General features: G+C 37.5%; 2 protein-coding genes across 2 annotated transcripts; both read left to right on the top strand.

Annotated features, from left to right (window-relative positions):
- Window positions 1-9,114: 9,114 nt before the first annotated feature.
- On the top strand, window positions 9,115-10,846 carry LOC148047273 (uncharacterized). The gene has a single exon (XM_087708359.1). It carries the CDS (start codon window positions 9,164-9,166, stop codon window positions 10,430-10,432), a length of 1,269 nt encoding a protein of 422 aa, XP_087564485.1. The 5' UTR covers window positions 9,115-9,163; the 3' UTR covers window positions 10,433-10,846.
- A 3,228-nt stretch (window positions 10,847-14,074) lies between these two features.
- LOC106551609 (vomeronasal type-2 receptor 26-like) lies at window positions 14,075-18,208 on the top strand. Its single transcript, XM_087708021.1, has 3 exons — window positions 14,075-14,236; window positions 15,874-16,000; window positions 17,304-18,208. Exons 1-3 carry the CDS (start codon window positions 14,075-14,077, stop codon window positions 18,206-18,208), a joined length of 1,194 nt encoding a protein of 397 aa, XP_087564147.1.
- Window positions 18,209-22,747: the final 4,539 nt, after the last annotated feature.

Below are 22,747 nucleotides of genomic sequence, written 5' to 3'. Positions count from 1 at the left end.
CAACTGTGAGTTTGTGTTAGTTTGAAAAGTGCTCCCAGATGCTTTCTGATTTCCTTTGGACAAACATGGCTCTTCTCCTTGTTTAACTCAAAGCTAAGAGCAGCTCCTTTAATCATTGCCTTGGCGTCATTGCTCTTCCATAAATCTGATTCACTTTTTATACAAAGTCTCCTCCAAGTGAGGTGCCTGCAAGGGTCCGTGATACTTAAGTTGGTGTCTCTCCAAACTAGAACCGTCATTTCCTGAGATTCTTAGGGGAGCCAAGGTGGCGCAGTGGTTAAATGCAGCACTGCAGGCTACTGCTAGATCAGCAGGTCAGCGGTTCAAATCTCACCAGGCTCAGGGTTGACTCAGCCTTCCATCCTTCCGAGGTGGGTGAAATGAGGACCCGGATTGTTGTTGGGGGCAAGAGACTGACTCTGTAAACCGCTTAGAGAGGCCTGAAAGGCCTATGAAGCGGTATATAAGTCTACTGCTATTGCTATAAGTCTACTGCTATTGCTACATTTGCTTCTTTCCATTATTATCACACTGCTGACTCATATTCAGTTTGCAGGAAATCTTCAATACTTTTCTGGAAGTTTGGTATTTTTTAAAAGACATCAAAATAGATTTGTCTGATAATCGAGGGCAAAAGAAGACGGCAGAGAATGAGGTGGCTAGATGGAGTCACAAAGGAGTCAGTGTGAGCTGGAATTGACTCCAGAGGATGATAGAGGACAGGAAGACCTGGAGGAACGTTGTCCATGGGGTTGCGATGGGTCAGTCACGACTTCGCAACTAAAATTTACAAGAAGAATTAGATTACCTGGTAGCTTCCGCATCTTGTCTACATGGCAAAATATTAGCCTAGCAACTTTTGACAAATTATTAAGGAATGAATAATCTGTTTGTTTTTTTGTTTGAGATTGTTCCTAGCAAATGGTTTGATAAGAGGGGGGCACAGCTGCATAACAGTAGAGAAAGAAAATCAAAAAGAATTTGAACTTTTCAGGCTTTAAAAAGCATTAGTGGGCGATTCGTAATTTCACAGTTGCAAGGTTCTTTTAATGTAGCATTACAATAAAGTAGAATTATAGAAGTGGCCAAAAGTGTGGAAATCTTATGGGAAAAGTGTACATGTTTTATGGCTAATAACACCACTTTTCTTTGGAGTAGTAGCATAAAAGTATATATCAATGGAAAGATTATTTAATTAAGAATGCAATGCAATAACTTTTATGAAGGATTTGTTATTAGAATAGGAGTTATAAAGAAGAAAAATGAAACATATAGAAAAAACGGGATATACAAAAATTATCACCATAGAAAAAATGAGATATACAAAAATTATCACCATGTCAGTTCATCCTTAGTTGAGTAATCTTTTGCATGAATTATGGCCTTACAATGATTTCCCATGGAGTGAACCAAGTCTTTCAGTTCTTCAGCTGTTATAACATGAAACCAAGATTTAATTATTGCTTCTATTAATTGAGTTTTGGCTCGCTATATTTGGCTATAACCTTTCATAGAATACAAATAATTAAACAAACTTTGTTGCATTACATTCTTGATTAAGTTGTCTTTACATTGATATATAATTGATACTACTCCAAAAAATTTGTCTTATTACCCATCAAACCTCACAAATACACTTTTCCCAAAAGGTTTCCATAATTTTGGCCACTACTATAGCTCACCTGGTAATATTCTCCATGTGGTCTGCATGGCAGAATATTGGCCTAGCAACTTCTTTTCAAATTTTGAAAGAATGGATAATCTTTTTTTGCTTGTTTGGGTATCTTTGACCTGTTCTTGAATGCTACCTGTAACCAACAAATTGCATCGATTATTTATTTTGTCAATATATGATTGAACAAAATTGCTGAATCTTTGTTGCTTTGCTTTCTGGTTATCACACTGTTACTTTCAAGGTGTTTAAGACATTTCTTTTTTTTTTAATAGGAAAGTTTTATTTTTTTTATTTTTGTTACCTAGACAACATAATCACATAACAATAGAAAAAGAAAGGCAAAGGGAAAAAAAAAAAAAGACCCCCCCCCCACACAAAAAGAAAACAAAACCCATCATCCCATACAGTATGTCATTTGATTACAGGTGCTTTAACCTTTATCATTCTTATACATTCGTTGTTTCATTTAATAGATTTTGGTTTCGTATCGTTTCTTACTCCCCTGCCTGTAGCAATCCATCCCTACTACATTTCCACCCATACACACACCCCATATCTCTCTGTTATATATTTAATAGACGCCACAATAACCTAGGGTTAAAAAAGAAAAAGAAAAAAAGAAAAAAAGAAAAAAAAAGAAAAAAAAACCCATCATCACATGCAGCATGTCGTTTGGTTACAAGTGTTTTAACATCTGCATCTTCAAGTAATATTTACCATCTCAAATGTTTCATCTAATATAACTAAAGGCCTCATTTTCATTCTACAATATATATTCAGTTAACATTAGCATTATTTTCCCCCAGAAAGTATACTTATATTCATTGTTAACCTTGCATTTCATACCTTCAAACAGAGATCTTATTCCTTCATTTTTCAACAAAACATCGCTGCCTATATATACCAGTTTTCATTTGTTCCCTTATTAAAATTGCCTTATCAGCAGCGAAATATCATTATAATAAGTTCTTAACCTTATACATTATATCACCAGACCTTATATTAATTCTTCATTGTGTCATTGTTAGATTATTTCACAGCATAATTATATCATCATTCACTTTCTTCAATTAAAGCATAAGTATATCATTTTTCATTTCCAAAGTTTTTTTTCCCCCTAGCCACCGATAAAACAAATCCCATATCTTATAAAATTGTTCATCCTCTTGCTCTCTAATTTCAAATGTCAATTTACTCATTTCAGCACAGTCCATTATTTTTCGGATAACTTCTTCCTGTTTTGGTATTGTTTCATTTTTCCAGTTTTTTGCAAATACAATTTTGGCTTCTGTTAACACATTTACAATCAGATATTTTAAGTCTTTGTTGTGGATTTCTGGTATGATCCCCAATAAAAAGACCTCTGGTTTAAAGTCTATTTGTTTGTGTGTCATTTTCTCCAACCACATGTGGATTTTAGTCCAGTATCTTTTAGCTTCAGTGCAAGTCCACCACATGTGGTAGTATGAACCAGGTATCTGGTGACATTTCCAACACTTTCTGATTTATTCTTGAACATTCTTGTGATTCTGGTTGGGGGTAGGTGCCACCTGTAAAACATCTTATACAAGTTTTCTCTATATGCAGTAGACATTGTCATTTTGTAATTTTGAGACCACAATTTCTGCCAATTCTCTAAGTCAATCCCATACCTAAAGTTTTTTCCCCAGGCTATCATAGTTTCTTTAACTTGTTCTTCATGCAATTTAAACTCCAATAAATATCCATATAGTTTTTAAATTACTTTTTCATCAGTGCCTGTTAAAATTTTGTCTAATTCAGTCATTTTATTATAAAGACCTTTAGTTTTTCTATCTTCATTATATCTAGATTGTATCTGTACATATGAATACCAGTTCATTTCCATCCCTTCTTGTTTCAACTCTTGAATAGATTTGAGCTCACCCTCTGTATTCAATAATTCTATATATCTAACTGTTTGTTCCTTTTTATATATTATTGGATATGAAAATGCTTCAATTGTTGATATCCAGACTGGAATTTTCAAATAGTGTAATCTTTTAACCTTTTCCCAGTTTAACAACAACGCCTCCCTTATATAATGTCTTCTAAAGTAACCATGTGATTTAGTTCCCTCATACCATAAGAAAGCATGCCATCCCAACAGTAAGTCGTGACCTTCTACATTCAATAATCTAGAGTTTTTTAATGATATCCATTCCTTAATCCACATTAGGTTTGTTGCCTGATAGTATAGCTCCCAATCAGGTAGCCCAAATCCTCCTCTAGATCTAGCATCTTGTAGTAATTTAAGTTTTATTCTAGCTTTTTTCCCTTGCCAAATAAATTTCAAAACTATTTTATTTAGATCTTGAAAAAAGTCCTTACCCAATCTGATTGGGATTGTCTGAAACAGGTATAGAATTCTAGGTAGAATGTTCATTTTAATTGTAGAAATTCTTCCCATCATTGATAAGTGCAAATTTTCCCATTTCTCCAAATCAATTGCTATTTGTCATTTTAATCTGGTATAGTTATCCTCTTTAAGAGTGCTACATCTAGGTGCTAAGTATATCCCCAAATATTTAACCTTACTTGTATTTTGAATCTGCAACATTTCTGACAACTCTTCCTTTTGTGTTGCTGGGATATTCTTCGTCATGATCTTTGTTTTATCTTTGTTTATTTTCAAGCCTGCTACTTCTCCATATTCCTCTATTCTTTCTAGTAATTTGGGTGCTGTTTCTAATGGATCTTCAAGAATAAAAACTAAGTCATCTGCAAACGCTTGTAATTTATACTTCTCTCTTAATTTTCATTCCTTTTATTTCTTCTTCTTCTCTGATCTTTCTGTTTAAGACCTCTAGTGTTAGGACAAAAAGTAGTGGTGATAGTGGGCAGCCTTGTCTCGTACCTCTCTTTAGTTCAATCGGATCTGTTAGTTCTCCATTTACCATTATCTTTGCTGCTTGTTTCTGATATATCATTCGTATAGTTTGAGTGAATTTCTTGCCAAAGTTCATCTGCTCCAGTTGCAAAAACATAAATTGCCAATTCACATTGTCAAAGGCCTTCTGCGCATCAAGGAACATCAGTGCCATTTGCTTTTCAGAATGGGCCTCATAGTATTCCAAAGTATTCAAAATCATTCTCAGATTGTCTTTAATTTGTCTTTTAGGTAAGAAGCCATTTTGATCTGAATGGATGAAGCCATTTAAATATTTTTTAAGTCTCTCAGCTAGTATAGATGCAAATAGCTTGTAGTCTGAATTTAATAAGGAGATTGGTCTATAATTCTTGGTTTGTGTTAGATCGGTCTCTTCCTTGGGTAGTAGTGTGATATACGCTTCTGACCATGACTTCGGTATTTTGCTCTCAGACATCACTTCATTCATGACTTGTAGGAGTGGGAAGGTCAGTATTTCTTCAAATGTTCTGTAAAATTCCACCGGTAGTCCATCTGGTCCTGGAGCTTTCCCGTTGTTTTGTTTTTTAAGTGCCTCTGTTAGCTCCATCATTGTTATTTTACTTTCTAACATTGTTCTAGTTTCATCTGGTACCTGGGGGAGATTGGTGTAGGGTTTTTACAGTGAATCATCTGGATGGTCCTTAGAACTGAGGTTACACGTGTAAGTAGAAACTGCATCAATCTGCAGAAAATATTTGCCTGTCAGCTAATCTTTGCTCTTGCAGTGTTCCCAGGGATGTTCGAGGACACGGGATGATACAAAGTAATAACCTGCAACATTTTATTCACTCATTTGATAATACTTGATTTACTTAGCTATTACAACGTGAACATTCTCATGAACACCAATGATGTAAGGACTAACCAATTATTGTGCCTTGGAGACTTGTTAGCCAATAATGAGATAATACGTAGAGCTCAAAGAGGCTGAAAACACTATAAGAATGATGTTTCATGATTAATAAGTTTGCTGTGGATTCTCATGTTAATTCTGGATGCTCAATAAACTTTGGTTGATTCAGCTATCCGTGAGTGGACATTCCCTTTCGTCTTCAGCCTCGGGAACCCTAAATGCAACATTTTGGCGCCCGAACAGGGACCCGTACTTCGTCCAGAGGAGGACAGACGCGTCGTCAGCCCAAGGGCTTTTCTTAGTAAGTATGGGATCTTCGCTTTCTCAAGAGCAAAGGAAGCATGTTAGTGAGTTAGGGTATCTTCTTAAGAAGTCTGAGTTATGTGTGTCACAAAAGGCTCTTTTTCGGCTGGTCCGTGAAATTGCTTTAAGTTGTCCTTTCTATCCTATACAAGGTTCTTTGAAGTTGTCAGATTGGGAAAAAGTTGGCAAGGTTTTGCATTCTGAGCCTAGGAAAGATGTGGATGTTTTGCACGCTTGGCATTTGTGTCGGCATGCTGTAGAAATGTTTGGTCAGAAAGAAGATTCTGTTTCTTCCTTATCATCCCCTCCTTCTCAACATTCTAATACTGTGATTTTTCCTCCACTGTCTGAAAAAGAAATTTCTTCTTTTGATCTTAAATCTGAGTCTGAAATAATACCTTCTTCTCCTCCTTCTGACATTATGATAAAGCCTCCTCCATCTCTTCCACCTCCTCCTATTCCCATTCCACCTTCTCCACCTCCTCCTATTCCTCCTCCTTTTTCTATTCCTCCTATTCCTCATCCTTCTGCTAATATTCTCCTAAAGTCTGCTTTTCAGAAAATGGTAGAAAATTGTAAATCAGATGTTAATATTTCTGGAGAAGAGTTAGCTGATTTGTTGTCTGTGTGTCCGGTTCAATATCAACCAGGGCCACAACCAGGTCAGCAGATTGCTGAGTGGGAAGGTTTGCCATTTCAGATTTTAAGGGAGTTAAAGAAGGCTATTTCTGATTATGGTATCACTGGAAATTTTACTAAAGGTCTTTTGGAAGGAATCAAGAATGGTTATACCATGATTCCGCAGGATTGGAAACAATTGTTTAGAATGATTTTGACTTCAATGCAGTATGTTGTTTGGGAAAGTGAGTATTTGCGTCATTCTCAGGCAGCTGCTTTAGGTAGTGGTGGAGTTTACACAGTGGAACAGTTGTTTGGATCAGGTCAGTTTGCAGACATTCCTAATCAGGTTTTACTTCCTCCTGCAACTTTGGCGGTAGTTTCTGAATGTGCATTCAGGTCTTTTCTCAAGGTTCCTCAAGCCGGAGAACCTAAAGTTAGCTTTTCTAACATACGCCAGGGAGTGAATGAACCTTATGCTGATTTTGTGGAGAGACTTTCAAAAGCTTTGCATCAACAGTTGGATAATCAGGAAGCGGCTGGAGAATTGCTTCGTCAGTTGGCTATTGAAAATGCTAATGTGGACTGTAAACGTGCTTTGCAGCCTTTAAAAGCTACAAATCAATACACGTTAGCAGACATGTTACGTGTTTGTCAGGATGTAGGTTCTCAATCATACAAAATGAATTTGTTGGCTGCAGCGATTCAAAGAGGGAGGAAGCCTCCAGGGAACTGTTTTAGATGTGGAAAATTAGGGCATTTTCAGAAAGATTGTCATTCAACGACATCTAGTGGTGGTTGACTATTAGCCTGTTTTTAAACAGGATGTGTTTGTTTTAATTTTCCTTTACAGTCACAGGATAAAGAAAAAGAGGTAACATGGTTTTGCTTATTGTCTTTTCTCTCTATTAAAAGGTTCCAAAAAACCTGGAGATTTGGTTTCACTTACTGTTTTGCAAAAGAAATGTCTCCAAGAAATTCTAAATAAATTTAAATTGGGATATGTTGATAGAATTGCGTCTATAACCAAAAAGTTGTGGTTAGCAATTCTTCCTACATCACCTTTACCTACTGGATGTCTTTATTCTATTTTGGATGAAAAAGTGATTCATATTCATGAATGGTTGAATTTGTCTGCTTCTCCTCCTAGAAACATTTTTCCTTATCAACAGGCTTTAGAAGAATTGATTATGAAAGCACGACGAAGATCTTTGCAATTAATAGGTCATGATCTGGATGGAATAGCTTTCACTCGTACTAAACTTGAACATGAACATTTGATGACCATTTCTGATTCATATCAAATTGCATTTTCCAACTACCTTGGTGATATTCAATATTCTTTACCTAAAGATCCTAGAATAGTTATTACAAATACATTGAATCTTTCATTTTCTTCTATTTTTACTCGTTCTCCTCTTCCTGAAGCATTAACTATTTTCACAGACGGATCACCCACTCGTGGAGTTGTGGTTTGGACGGATGGTCAACAATGGTTTTCTAAATTCACTTCTGTTCAGACATCTGCCCAACGTTCTGAGTTGGCAGCTGTTATTTTGGCTCTGAGATTATTTTCTGATCAACCTATTAACTTGATTGTTGATACCAAATATGTTTTTCTTGCAATGCAATCTCTTCCTTATGCTTATTGTGCTGTTTCTCTTGACGTTAATCTTTTGTCTTTATTTTTATCTTTGAAACATGTTTTGGAAGCACGTGTCTTTCCTTTATATGTTGAGCACATTAGGAGCCATTCTCCTTTTCAAAATCCTTTGACGGAAGGAAATAGACGAGCTGATGAGACTCTCAAAGAAGTCACAACTCTTTTTTCAGATCCTGTTGCTAGTCATTCATATTTTCATCAAAATGCTAAATCTTTGGCTAAACAATTTTCTGTTCCTATGTCTCAGGCTCGTGACATTGTTCGAGGATGTACTTCTTGTCAACAATTTGCTGTTCCTTTTCCTATGGGAGTAAATCCTCGAGGAACAAAATCTAATCAAATTTGGCAAATGGATGTTACACAATTTGCTACCTTTAAACCATTCACTTATTTACATGCATCCATTGATACATATTCTCATTTTTTGTGGGTCACTGCTGCTAGACATGAGCGCACCTTTGATGCCATGTCTCATTGTCTTTCTGCTTTTTCCGTAATGGGACGACCACTTCAATTAAAAACTGATAATGGTCCTGCGTATACTAGCAAGGACTTTAATTCTTTTTGTCAACAATGGAACATTCAATTGATACATGGAATTCCTTACAATTCTCAAGGGCAAGCTATAATTGAGCGAGCTCATCGTACATTCAAAGCCACATTAACTAAATTGGTAAAATCTGAATCTGGTCCTTTCAATTTGAGAAAAATTCAAAATTTGATCTCTATTGCTCTTTATGCGTGGAATTACTTAACTTTTCTAGATTCCTTTTCAGATATTCCAGTCAAGTTTCATTTTCAGACGTCCCCAGATTATAAGTTGATCGTGGTCATAAATTGGACGAGGTTACGCTGCAGTTGAGGATTTGCAAACAAAGCAAGCTGTGTGGATTCCAGGCCGGTGTGTTCGTCCTTATCATGGAAAAACAAATGAAAGATCTAAGGATGCAACGTCCTCCAATATTGCCTTGGAATCACCTTGAAGATCAACATCAATTGAAAAAATCCTTTTTTCTTATGTGTTGTTTTCTCTTTCTCTTTTCTTTTCCGGTTTTTACTAACTCGGAAACAACTCTTGCTCTTCCTCTTAGTCCTAATCTTTGGATTCGTCACGCTCAATATATGTTTTTGATTCATGGTCATAATATAACTTTATATTATGAACCTCCTATGGCTCTTGGTCAAGTTGCTTTTATTCCTAATCTAATTAATTCTTCTGCTTTCATTGTTTCGCAACTTCAACATATTTCTTCTTCTTGGCTATTTTCTACTCCTCCAAATGAATTAAATTCAGTTAAATGGAAGTATATTCGCATTAACCAATTTACTAGAGGCTTATGTTTTTGTTGTTATGCTCGTCATTGGTTTAATCAATGGTCTGATTACTCAAAAGCTAAACGTATTTTAGATAAAGTAGGGAATTATAGTTATTGTACTCAGAAATATTGGTTATGGGGTACTATTAAAACATCACAAGGTCATAACATCATACCTGAAATGTATCCTGAAAATTTTCCTATTTTTCAAACTGTTTTTTCTAATACTGACACAGGTGGATCAATCTGTGCTGGATGGCAATTAAAAGATCCTACAATGTGGTTTTTCTTTGATAAATATGCAACTAACGTACACCCTCAAAACTATCAATGTGCTGCCATTGGATATTTGTCGTTACCTGTACAAGTGGGTGCTTATGGAAGTTTACCAACTAGAAAAAGACGTGCAGCCTTGGGATCAAAATGTTCTGATGAAGTTATTATTGATACTCAATTTTCTTCATTGCATACTTTTGGACGTGCAGTAGTTGGAGCAATAACTGGAACTATTTCTTTGGGATCATACCCAGGAATATTAACTCAAGAAAATAGACATTCTATTTTAGGTCTTACATGCCGATTAGAGAAATTTATTAATGCTACTGCTGCAATTATTAGAGACTTGCAAAATGAAATTGAAGAACTTAATCAAGATTTAATGCAACAACGCTTTGCTATAGACTATTTGCTAGCTCGTCAAGGTGGATTTTGCACTTTAGTTGGTCAACGTGCTTGTGCTGTGCATTTTCATTCACTTAATAGAACTATTGAAGATGAATTAGCTAATTTACAAGCTTCTATAAAAAATAATGTACATTATGAATTTTCTCCTTTTGATTGGTTAACTAGCTGGTTATCTAATATTTCTTGGTTAAAACAATTGTTTTTCTATGGTGTGAGCATAATTGTATTACTTATACTTTGCTGTTGTTGTATGCAATGTGTTCCTTCATTTTTTGCTATGTTTTTTGCTATGTTTCGTAAGTCTCCTGCACCTACTTTGAATATGATTCAAATGCATGCTCTTGAAAAATCTCTTTTATCGTCATTAAAAACAAAAAGAGAGGAAATGTAGGGTTTTTACAGTGAATCATCTGGATGGTCCTTAGAACTGAGGTTACACGTGTAAGTAGAAACTGCATCAATCTGCAGAAAATATTTGCCTGTCAGCTAATCTTTGCTCTTGCAGTGTTCCCAGGGATGTTCGAGGACACGGGATGATACAAAGTAATAACCTGCAACATTTTATTCACTCATTTGATAATACTTGATTTACTTAGCTATTACAACGTGAACATTCTCACGAACACCAATGATGTAAGGACTAACCAATTATTGTGCCTTGGAGACTTGTTAGCCAATAATGAGATAATACGTAGAGCTCAAAGAGGCTGAAAACACTATAAGAATGATGTTTCATGATTAATAAGTTTGCTGTGGATTCTCATGTTAATTCTGGATGCTCAATAAACTTTGGTTGATTCAGCTATCCGTGAGTGGACATTCCCTTTCGTCTTCAGCCTCGGGAACCCTAAATGCAACAGATTGGCATCTTGTAAGTACTTTTTAACTTGTCCCTCCTCCACCTTCTCTTGTTCATAGAGTTTAGCATAGTAGTCTTGTATAATTTTTTTCTCAATATTTCCATACTGAATTTCTCCTTGTTTATCTCTTAGTTGAACTATTTCCTTTGTTTCTCTCTCTTTTTTCATCTTATATGCCAACCACCTGCCTGGCTTATTCGCATTTTCAAAATAATTCTGTTTGGCACCTCTAATTTTTTGTGCCAGTTCTTCCTTTTCTAATAGGTCCATTTTGTGTTTAATTATGTCCATTTTTATTTTGACATCTTTTTTTTGTGGTGCTCTCTGTAGTTCTCTTTCAAGTATTTTATAGTCATTATCTAAAGCTTTATGCATTTGTCTTTTCTTTAAGTTTCTCTTCCTTGTGTAGTCTATTGTCAAACCTCTGATAACAGCCTTCATTGTATCCCAGAGATTCTGCAACGATGTATCTTCTTTCCTATTTTCTTTAAAGAAAAGGACTAGCTCTTTTTCCATTTTTGTACAAACTCTTTTTCTTTCAATATAGTGTTATTTAGTGTCCATCTAGGTCTTGCCCTTTGGCCTTTCCATTTAATTAAAATTGGATTGTGGTCTGCCCAGGTACTTGCTCCAATCTCAATTTCTTTTATGTTGGAGCTCAACTCCGCTGAGACCCATATCATATCTATTCTAGAAAATGATGAATGTCTGTTTGAGTAGAAGGTGTATTGTTCTTTTTTAGCATTTCTTTCTCTCCATATATCTTTTAGATTTACTTCATCTGTCATCCTAAAAAAGGATTTTGGCAGAGGCTTCCTATTTAATTTTTTTGTTTTATGTGTTTTATAGTCCATATTTTGATTCACAATGCCATTAAAGTCTCCCATCATACAAATATCAGCATAGTCTAGTTCTAAAACTTTTTTGTGTAGTTTTTTGTAAAATTCATCTTGTTTTTCATTGGGGGTGTAGATTCCAATTAGGAGTGTTTTTTTAGTATCCATAATTTCCACCATCAAAATTCTTCCCTCTTCCTCTGCATAGACTAGTTTTGCTGGAATGTTGCCTTTAATATAAAAGACCACTCCTCTTTTCTTGCAATTCGCCAATGATGAAAACATTTTCCCAAGCTTTGGTTGAGTTAATAAGTGTTCATATTTCTTTTGGATATGTACTTCTTGTAGGCAAATTATGTCAAGTTGTAATTTCTCTAATTTATAAAATATTTTCTTTCTTTTAATTACCGAATTAAGTCCATTAATGTTAATTGTAATCATTTTTCTTACTTCCATGTTTATACTTTATATATAGGATTTACCGTTCTAGTAGATGTGGGTTCTCGTTTTTCTTTATGGCTTCCATTCCCTGTTGCCCCATCTTTCTCACTTCCACCTACTGCTCCTTCTATTTTTTCGGTCGCGGTTGCAGGTGGTTCCAGTATTTGTACCGCTGAGTCGTCTTTCCCAGCTTTCTCAGCCATTTCTCTAAAGTATTCTTCGTAGAAAGCTTCTGCCTTCTCAATTGTATCTATCCTGTGTCTTTGTCCTTGCCATGTACATAGTAAACCTTCCGGTATGAGCCATCTGTAATTAACACCTTTTTTATCAATACTTTAGTCAGAAATTGGTATTCTCTTCTCCTCTCTCTCACCTCTCTCGGAATTTGTTTGAGAACTACAATCTCCTTACCTTTATATTCTAATTTTCTATCTCTCAATTTCTGTAAGATTTGTGATTTAATTGTTTTCTTAGTAAATCTTACATGCACTTCCCTTGGGAGAGCATTTCTCATTGCATATCTTGTGTATACTCTAAAACTTTCGTCTATATTTTCTATTATTTTGTCCTGGACATCTCCAGAACATCTATCAAAATATTTGAAATTATCTGAACTAAGTCCTCTCCTTTTTCTTCTTCTATGTTTTGAAATCTTAAGAAGAATTCAGACCTATCCATCTCCCATCTTAATATTCCACTGCTCTCTCTTTCTACATCACTTAGTCTGGTCTCTAGCTTCTCAGTTTTCTTCTCTCCTTCTTGTATTTTGTTTTGAATTTTTTGAATCCTGTCTTCGTATTTCACCATCCAGTTGTGCATGCTTTCAACTTTCCCTTCCATTTTATCAACTTTTTGCACTATGCTTTGATTTTGTTGTTCCATTACCTCCATTTTTTTCCATACTCTCAAACTTCTTTACAAGGGTGTCTAACTTGCTATCTTTACTGTCAATTCCTGCTTGCATTTTCTGCATCATTTGCATAAGTGTTTCAAAATTTGCTTCCTTCTCTTTTTCATGCTGGGGCATTGTCTGTGTTTAGGTTTAAATTCAATGTCCCCACTAGGTTCAAAGTTAAAAATGTCAACAGCAAAAAGAAGGAACACAAAAGGCCAATTTAAATTACAAGAAAGTCCAGCCCGGCTTCCAAAGATTAAAAAAAGGAACAGAAAAATGATCTTTCAATCGGCAACATTTATCCTCACCGCTTTTCTCACTAGTCAGCCTTATTTTAAACTAAGTTTCCAAATTTAGAGTGTTCTCTTTCCAACAAGAAAAAAAGATTCAAAACTCACACCAAACAACATGTTGATATCCACTCTCTCTCTGGGCTTCTGCAGTTTTAGTCAGCTTCGGCTGATCCAGAAATCACTGGCAAAGAGGGCTTTCCTTACGTTCCCTGAGATTTTGCGAACATCTCTGGGACCACTGGAGTTCCCTCTATCTTTCACTGTCTCTCCGGGACAGCTTAGATCCAAAAAGAATCGTCCAAATGACCCGGTTAGATGGTCTCTCAGGAGCTGCCTGAAAGTCCGTCTTCTCACTGCTAAGCCCCGCCTTCTTCCCCCATTTCTTAAGAAGAGTTTATTTATTCAATTTATTTGTGACCAGCTCTAGAATGTTTAATATAACTGCCAGGTTATATTTGTCAATATACTGTATATTTAGTCAATAAAAGATGGACAATTTTTTGAATCTTTCCCCCTTTAAAATAGTGGCAACATTTGTTCCCTCAACAAGAACATTTCTAAGTTAGACAACTGTATTAGATAGATTCAAATGTGAAAAGACCATATAGGATAATAAATTAAAGTACCCTTTGAAATTCCTGGATTTTTCCATTCTAGCTTCATCCCTTTTTGCAGAAGAATAAATTTTACAATCTTTCTGAGATGAAAATGTACTTGGACCAAAATGGAGATCTGGTAGCAGATGTGAATATCTGGAGCTGGGTGGTTCTCCCAAAGAATAATTACATCATAAAGTACCCGGGGAGTTTTGAAAGACAGAGACTTTTTATCAACCAAGGTTTTCTTTCACAGTTAAAATGGTTGAATAAGGTGAGCAAAATATTGGGGTCTTTTCTATGTTTTTCTAAGTCTTAGGATTCATTTCAAGTGGGCAAAGCCTAATCACCAAGAAGGATGATTTGAATGTAGGGAGAAGAACACGTACATAGTTTTCTTAGACTGCTTGGGAGGCTTGGGAGGATTTTAGTCCAAGGTGTCTTTCAGATGTTATAATGTGGAACAATGCTTTAAGCTGATTCAGCTGTGACTAAAATGAGATTTGGGGTGATTATTCTTGAATATCCTGATGTCAAGAATTCAATATCTTTATTAGAATAGAGCAATCATCATCAAAGTTTAAAATCATGGATATATGAAGAATGGAGGAATTCATGTTAATACAGCCATGAGGAAGAATCCACTGCTTGTCACTTAATGCTTAAATGTTTTTCTCAATTCCATCCTCTTAGAATGTATTAAGTAGAAACTCTTTTATTGCAATGAGATATTCCAGAAGCAAAAGGGAGGAAATGTATGAAAAATCTGTTGGCAGTTGTATCTCCTGCAATCTTATTTATTTATTTTTATTTATTAGTTTGTCAAACATGTACAAGATAGCTGGTATAAATATGAAGATGGACATGAACAAAGGCAAGAAATACAAATAAATGGGGATAGTAGGACAGGGACAGTAGGCACGTTGGTGTTATTATGCACACCCTCTTTATGGACCTCTTAGGAATGGGGTGAGGTCCATGGCAGACAGTTTAAGGTTGAAGCGGTGAGGGTTTGAGGATGTAACAATGGAGCCATGTAGAGCATTCAAGGCATTGACCACTCTGCTGCTGAAGTCATATTTTCTGCAATTGAGTTTGGAGTGGTTTACCTTGAGTTTGTATCAATTGTTTGCCTGTGTATTATTGAGGTTGAAGCTGAAGTAGTTATTGACAGGTAGGCAACACAGTTCCAGATTGTCCAAGCTTAAAATTTCAAGCCTGGTGGCATACGGGATTCTATTGTGAATAGAAGAGTGGAGGAATCTTCTCGTGAAATACCTCTGGACCCGCTCAAATGTATTAATGTCTCATATACAGTGTGGATTCCAGGCAAATGAGCTGTATTTGAGAATTGGTCTGGCAAAGGTTTTGTATGCCCTAGTTAGTAATACAAGGTTACTGGAGAAGAACCTTTGCAAATTCAGGTTAACAATTCTTGATGGTTTTTTGGCACTGCTGTCACGGTGAACTCTGGGGCTTACCCCAGAGATAAGTACTCCTAGGTCCTTGACAGAGTGAGGGTCATCTATGAGCTCATTTCCTCCCAACTTGTTTTTGGTGTTCTGATTTTTGTTGCCAATTTGTAGAACAGGGCATTTGTTAGTTGCGACCATTCTGACACGTGGTCAAGGTCTCTTTGAAGAACAGCAGCATTGTCGGTGGTGTTAAATCATTTTTCATCATCAGTGAAGAGGACGCAGATGCTTTTAATATGATCACATAGGTTGTTGATGTAAAGCAGAAGGAGTTTGGTCCTAGAACTCTGCCTTGGGGGACACCGCTGTTAACAAGTTTAGGGACTTGTTAGGGATTTCATTTTTATCAAAAGGGAATCCTGTGGGCTACTTCACTAACATTACTTTTGGGCACCATTTTCCTGAAAGCTTTGGCATTCATTGTTTTTCTGCATAGCCTCTGCCTCAGTCCAAATGTGTAGAAAAATGTCATCCTGGATTTTTCAGACAAACTCGGGAAGGAGAGCCAGTTTGCTGCTATGACTGTGTTCCTTGTCCAGAGGGGTCCATCTCCACTCAGGAAGGTGAGTGAGGAAAGAACATTAGATTCATCCAGATCATTTGAAAGTACAGCTAAGCTTGGTTATTTTATTCTTGTTTATTTTCAAGTTGCCCGATTTCTGGGCTCAGTAAGAAAAAGATTTGGAAGGATAAGGTAGGATGGGATAGAAAGACATGGTGCATCTGCCCGAATGAATCTCTCTTCTTGTTGTCAGTTTGGAACTGTCCTTCCATGTTGTCCTTTCTTGGAGACAATTGAACTTTTTTAAAATATGAGGTATGGTTTCAGGTCAATAGATTTCCCTCACCCATATCAAAGTTTCCTTAAGGGCATCGCTCTTTCTCTCTCCCTCCCTCTCCAATATTAGGAATAAATCTTTATCTTCTTTCTCCAGTGCTCTAAATCTCTATGTTATAGTTTAAGAGTTAAACACAAATATTATTTGTAGCTCATATCAATAATCCCAGGTTCACTATAACCACCGAAATGGATTCCTTGGTAGGATTGCTACTTGGTCTTCCCACTTCTCCTCCTCCTTCCAATTGTTTTGGTTATTAAATAGTGAAATAGAAAGAATTACAGCACCAAAAGGAAAGAAAGAAAGAAAGAAAGAAAAAGAAAGAAAGAAAGAAAGAGGAAAGAAAAAGAAAAAAAGATTCTCTTTGTAGGACTAGAAGGACTAGGAGTGACATTATAACAGTGTTCCAATATCTCAGGGGCTGCCACAAAGAAGAGGGAGTCAAGCTATTCTCCAAAGCACCTGAAGATAGGACAAGAAGCAAGAAGGGTGGAAACTAATCAAGGAGAGAAGCAACTTAGAACTAAGGAGAAATTTCCTGATGGTTAGAACAATAAATCAGTGGAACAACTTACCTCCAAAAGTTGTGAATGCTCCAACACTGGATATTTTAAAGAAGAGATTGGATAAACATTTATATGAAATGATATAGGGTTTCCTGCCTAGGCAGAGGGTTGGACTAGAAGACCTCCAAGGTCCCTTCAAACTCTATTATTCTATTCTATTCTATTCTATTCTATTTCATTTAAATGTTTATGTCCTGAGTTACCCTTTTCATTTAAATATTTTTAAAATTTTATTTATCACACAAAGTGACTCAGGGTGACATAAAGTAAAATTAAGAAGAAAACACATTAAAAACGAGATTAAAACCATGACATTGTTTAAAATAAACAAGATTGTTAGAAGGATATACACCAACACATAACGTATTTCTGGAACATAAGACACACTTGAGTATAAGACGTACCAAGGTTTTGAAGAGGCAAATTTAAAAAAAAAGAAATATTTCTTTCTATTTTCTCAGATACTGAAAAATGCACCAAGTGCCCAGATGATCAATATTCAACCGAGAACCGAATCCAATGTATCCCCAAAAGAATCTCCTTCCTGTCCTATGAAGAACATTTGAGCATTATCCTTGTCTCCTTTGCCCTACTTTTGTTCCTAGTTGCCGTCTTTGTTTTAATCATATTCATTAAATACCTAGAAACTCCCATTGTCAAAGCCAACAACCGGGACCTCTCCTACATCATCCTTGTATCCCTCCAGCTTTGCTTCCTGTCTCCTTTACTCTTCATTGGTCAACCAAGGAAAGTCACCTGCCTTCTCCGACAAACAGTGTTCAGCATTGTCTTCTCAGTAGCCGTGTCTTCTGTGTTGGCCAAAACGATCACAGTGGTGCTGGCTTTTCTGGCCACAAAACCAGGAAACCGAGTAAAGAGATGGTTGGGGAAGAGCTTGGCCAATTCCATCATCCTTTCTTGTTCCACAATCCAAATTATCATCTGCTCCATCTGGCTGGGAGTTTCTCCCCCATTTCCTGACTCTGATCTCCATTCCCAGCCAGGAGGGATCATCCTTCAATGCAATGAAGGTTCTGTCACCATGTTTTATATTGTCCTGGGCTACATGGGTTTCCTAGCTGCCATATGCTTCACAGTAGCTTTCCTGGCCAGAAATCTGCCTGGGGCCTTCAATGAAGCCAAAGTGATCACCTTCAGCATGCTGGTCTTTTGCAGTGTCTGGATCTCCTTCATGCCCACCTACCTGAGCACCAAAGGAAAGTCCATGGTGATTGTGCAAGTCTTCTCCATCCTGACTTCCAGTGCTGGACTGTTGGGCTGCATCTTCTTCCCCAAGTGCTACATCATCCTCCTGAGACCTCATCTAAACACTAAGGAACATCTAATAGTAAAAGTAGGGAACTGATAATGAAATTGTTTCTTAGGCTCATGACATTTATTTTTTTCTTCATTGCAATTATTATAAGTTTGTTAGTTTCTGTTTCAAGTGTATTACATTTTCAAGCAAATGAAATGAAACATCTGCAAGAAAACATTCAATCTCTGATGTTACCTAGTTGTAAATTGTACATGTTCCTTGCATTTGAAATAAATATACACTATGTTCACATATACTGTATGTAAGAGTAAACAAAAAATAAATCAGATCTACATATAGAATTGAATAGAGCTGGATAGCACTTTGGAGGTCTTCTAGTCCAGCTTCTTGCTCAAGCAGGAGAAGCTATACTACCTTAGATAAGTGACTCTCTAATCTTTTCTTTAAACACTTCCAGAGATGGAGCACCCACAATTTCTGAAGGCAAGCTTTTCTACTGGTTTATTGGCCTTGCTGTCCGGAAGTTTCTCCATAATTCCATCTTGCTTCTCTCTTTGATTATTTTTCAACTATTTTTTTCGTCCTGCCCTCTGGTGCTTTGTAGAATAATTTGATCCCCTGTTTTTTGTGGCAGGCCCTCAAATACTGGAATACTGCTATAATGTTGCCCTTAATTCTTCTTTTCTTTAGATTAGCCAAACCCAAATCCTTCTTCATATATTTTAATCTCCAGTACTTTGATCATCTTAGTTGCTCTTCTCTGAACTTCTTCCAAAGTCTCAGCATCTTTTTTGTAGTATGGTGACCAAACTTGGTTGCAGTGTTCCCAGTGTGGTCTCCTTTAGGTTTTGTAAAGCGGTACTAATACTTCATGTGATCTTGATTTTATGCCTTTGTTTATACAACCCAAGATTGTATGAGGTTTTTTGGCTGCTGCTGCTGCACACTGCTGGCTCAAACTAGAACTTGATCTCGGGTTGCTGCAAAGGTTGTAATTGTGAAAAATAGTCTCTTTTTTCAGGGTCATTGAATGGTCACTTAATGAACAGTTGCAAGTTGGGGATTTCCTGTATTTCATTAATAAAAACAGTGATTTTCAAATATTTCTCTCTGCAAATTTGTAAAGTATTTGTTTATATGTCTTTTATCTTCCTATTTACATCCTTCAATTCCTCCTCCTTTCCCTTATTTCTTTCCAGTGGCATGACTGGGAGGAATTTTAAGTTGGGCCCCTGGATTGATTTGAGCATGTGATGGACATGTGGTTGCGGGGGAAGGGATTTTCACTTTCTTTTGGGTGGGGCGCTTTCAGATTCAGGGTTTCCCAGATGTGCTAATATGACATCTCTAATGAAATGCATCTTTGAGGAACTGCTTGCCTCAGAGTCTTATTTGGTTGGCGAGTGTTACTTGGAACCCTGACATTGGACCTTGAAGGTCTTCCAGTCCAACCCTCTGCTCATGCATGTAACCATGTACCATTAACAACCAATGGTTGTCCAATCTCTTTTTAAAAACCTGCAGTGTTAGAGTACCAATAATTCCCAGAGGCATCCCACTTATTTTAATTCTTCTGTAAGGAAATTTCTCCTTAGTTCTAAGTTTCTTCTCTCCTTGATTAGTTTCTATCTATTGTTTCTTGCCCAGTTTACAGGTGCATTGGAGAATAGGTTGAGCCCCTCTAGCCATTTGTCTGAAACGGTATAGGGTTTCCTGCCTAGGCAGGGGGTTGGACTAGAAGACCTCCAAGGTCCCTTCCAACTCTGCTATTATATTGTATCTAGAGGCAACGCTAACCACCCTGAAATTCAACCAACAAAGCCAGATAGTCCAACACAAGGAAGAAGACTACATTAAAATTGAATGCAATATGGAGCTTCAATTAAAAATGACCCGATGTATGAAACTAAAGGGGAAGATTGATGGGAACATGTCAACAACTGAGAGCAAAGCTCTTACTGTCACCTAGCCCACTCCAATAAAGCCTCCCTGGAACTGAACAATCATTTTCATAGCCTCGGTGGCGCAGTGGTTAGAATGCAGTATTGCAGGCTACTTCTGCTGACTGCCAGCTTCCTGCAGTTTGGCAGATCGAATCTCACCAGGCTCAAGGTTCACTCAGCCTTCCATCCTCCTGAGGTGGGTAAAATGAGGACCCAGATTGTTTCGTCATGAAATGGAGAAAGAAGCTACTTCTAAAATGGTTCCTTTTAAAAATTTTAAACATGGTTTGTCCTCTGACATTGAATTGTTGGCCAATGGATCAAAAAATTATGGTAACTCCAAAGTATATTAATTCAGTGGAGACAAGCTGAACTATAGTTTATAAGAGAAATAAGCTGGGGTCATTTTTTTCCCCTTCAAGAAGCTTATTCATATAATATGCTTTATAAGGCCATGGAAATGTTTGCATAGCTATCCTATGTGTGTGTGAGTGTTGCTTTCTGAGAGCCTATAATAAACCATAGTTAACAAACCACTTTTCCTCCTCTCCCCTGGGCTCTCTCCTGGGGCAAACCCAGGGTGGCCAAATTTCTGAATGAGAATGGGCATCATGAGTTTCTGGGCACAACCATGCTTCAGTGTGGCATGCAGATAACATCATGGATGAAAGCAGGGGTGGGATCAGTGATGGGTTCCGGATCTTATTGCAACCGATACGCTGCAATGGGTGATCAGGAGTCAACCATGTGCACGTGTGCTGCGCACGCATGAGCACCACCGCCCTGCAACGCTCCAGCTGCTCGGCGGAGCATCGTGCAGGCACCATACTCTGTGCATGTGCATATGCCCCAGTCGGCTCAAATAGAGGTAAGGAGAGTGGGCGGGTGGGAGGGCCCTCCGCAGCATCGTACCAGAATGGTGCCTCAGCTCATAGCAGGTACCGGTATGCCCGTACCGCGGCGTACTTGCCAGAACCCACCACTGGGTGGGATTCTACTGGTTCGGACTGGTTCAAGTGAACCGGTAGCTCCAACGATCAGCTGGGAGCGAACCAGTTTGCGCCAACGATCAGGTGGGCCCACCCACTCCTCTGCTTTACTGACCTACATCTTCTCAGCTGATTCAGGCAGAGTGGATTCCTCAGCTCTGTTACTCCCCAGCAGTAATGCAGAAAGTAAGTTTTCTTAAAACTGAGCATGTGTGCAATCACTGAACCGGTTGTCAAACTGTCAGGATCCCACCACTGGGTGAGAGCAACCTTCTTAGACATCAACTTGGCATTCAAAAGCAACAAGGTTTCAAGGTTTCAAGGTTTGTTAGCATTTGTATGCCACCCACTCCCTAGGGAGTCTGGGCGGCTTACATACAAAATAGGGGACATATAAAAATTAAAAATAAGAATACAGTTGATTAAAAAAATTTCACATCATGCACACAACTTAGCGTGGGGCTGGATACTCATCAACAGCCCCAGGCCTGCTGGAACAGTGAGGTCTTAGCAGCTTTACAGAAGGCCGGGAGAGTAGTGAGGGTCCGGATCTCTATGAGGAGATCATTCCACAGGGCCGGGGCAGCAACAGAGAAGGCCCTCCCCCAGGAATTCACCAACTGACATTGAGCGGCTGATGGCACCCGGAGGAGGCCCAATCTGTGCGATCTTATTGGTCTTTGGGAGGTAAATGGCAGGAGGCGGTCTCTCAGGTAGCCAGGTCCTAAACCATGTAGGGCTTTAAAAGTAACGTCTAGCACCTTGAAGCTTGAACCCAGGGCTATCAAGGTTGTGATAGCCAGGCACTGAGAGTAGAAGCCAAGTGCCAGGTGGGACATCTTTCAAGCAATGAACCTGAGCCATGAAACCTGGTTCTCACTATCAAGATGGATCTACCTATACCTTAAATCCCCCCATCTTACTCAAACCCCCAGTTCTCCCTTCTGGACCAAGGTGGGCATATCAATGTCCCCCTTCCAGATAAGAAACATAATCCTCAACAATTGAACCAGATAAACCAGGAACACAGGTATTCCAACTGCTTCTTTGAAGTACTAGGAGGTCTTTTGGGGTGGTGTGTATGGGGTCAGATAAAGTGTCAGAATGTCAAAGAGATCCCATCCTATTAAGTACATCTACACAACCAGAGGAAGTGTCACAAGGTTCCCCTAATTTAGTTTTTCAGTGGATGTGGAAGAAATCAGGTGTCGCCATCCACTACGCTATGGGCACTGCCACCATCTCAGCTTCAGACCTCATAGAACTCATTTTTGATAAACTAAGCAACTTCAAAATATACAGAATCTCCGTGTCTTATATAGACATGAAAAGACAACACAGAAAGGTTCATGGGAAAAAAGGGGGGGGGACTCATATCAAAATATCTACATACTGTCACTTTCCTATCTCTTAGTCAGCCCTAATCCAAAAATTTATATTTGTAGAACAGATGGGAAATGATATTTCCCTTCAGCTATTTTAAAATCAGCTTCAATTTAGGATTAATATTTGGAAATATTATAGAAAAGATAATCCCTATATGTAATGTTTATGTATATATGTGTGTCTCTATACTGTATATGTGTGTGTGTTTTATGTGTAAATGTATGTATGTGTGTGTATATATACATATACATACATACATATGTACATACGTATATATGTATGTGTATGTATTGTATATATGTTATATT

This window comes from Thamnophis sirtalis, unplaced genomic scaffold (genome assembly GCF_051295495.1).
Source record: "Thamnophis sirtalis isolate CommonGarterSnake01/CBP01778 unplaced genomic scaffold, rThaSir2_p1.2 scaffold_3, whole genome shotgun sequence".
NCBI lineage: Eukaryota > Metazoa > Chordata > Lepidosauria > Squamata > Natricidae > Thamnophis > Thamnophis sirtalis.
Note: the sequence above shows the minus strand (reverse complement) of the source record. Positions and strands in the feature narration are given on the sequence as shown.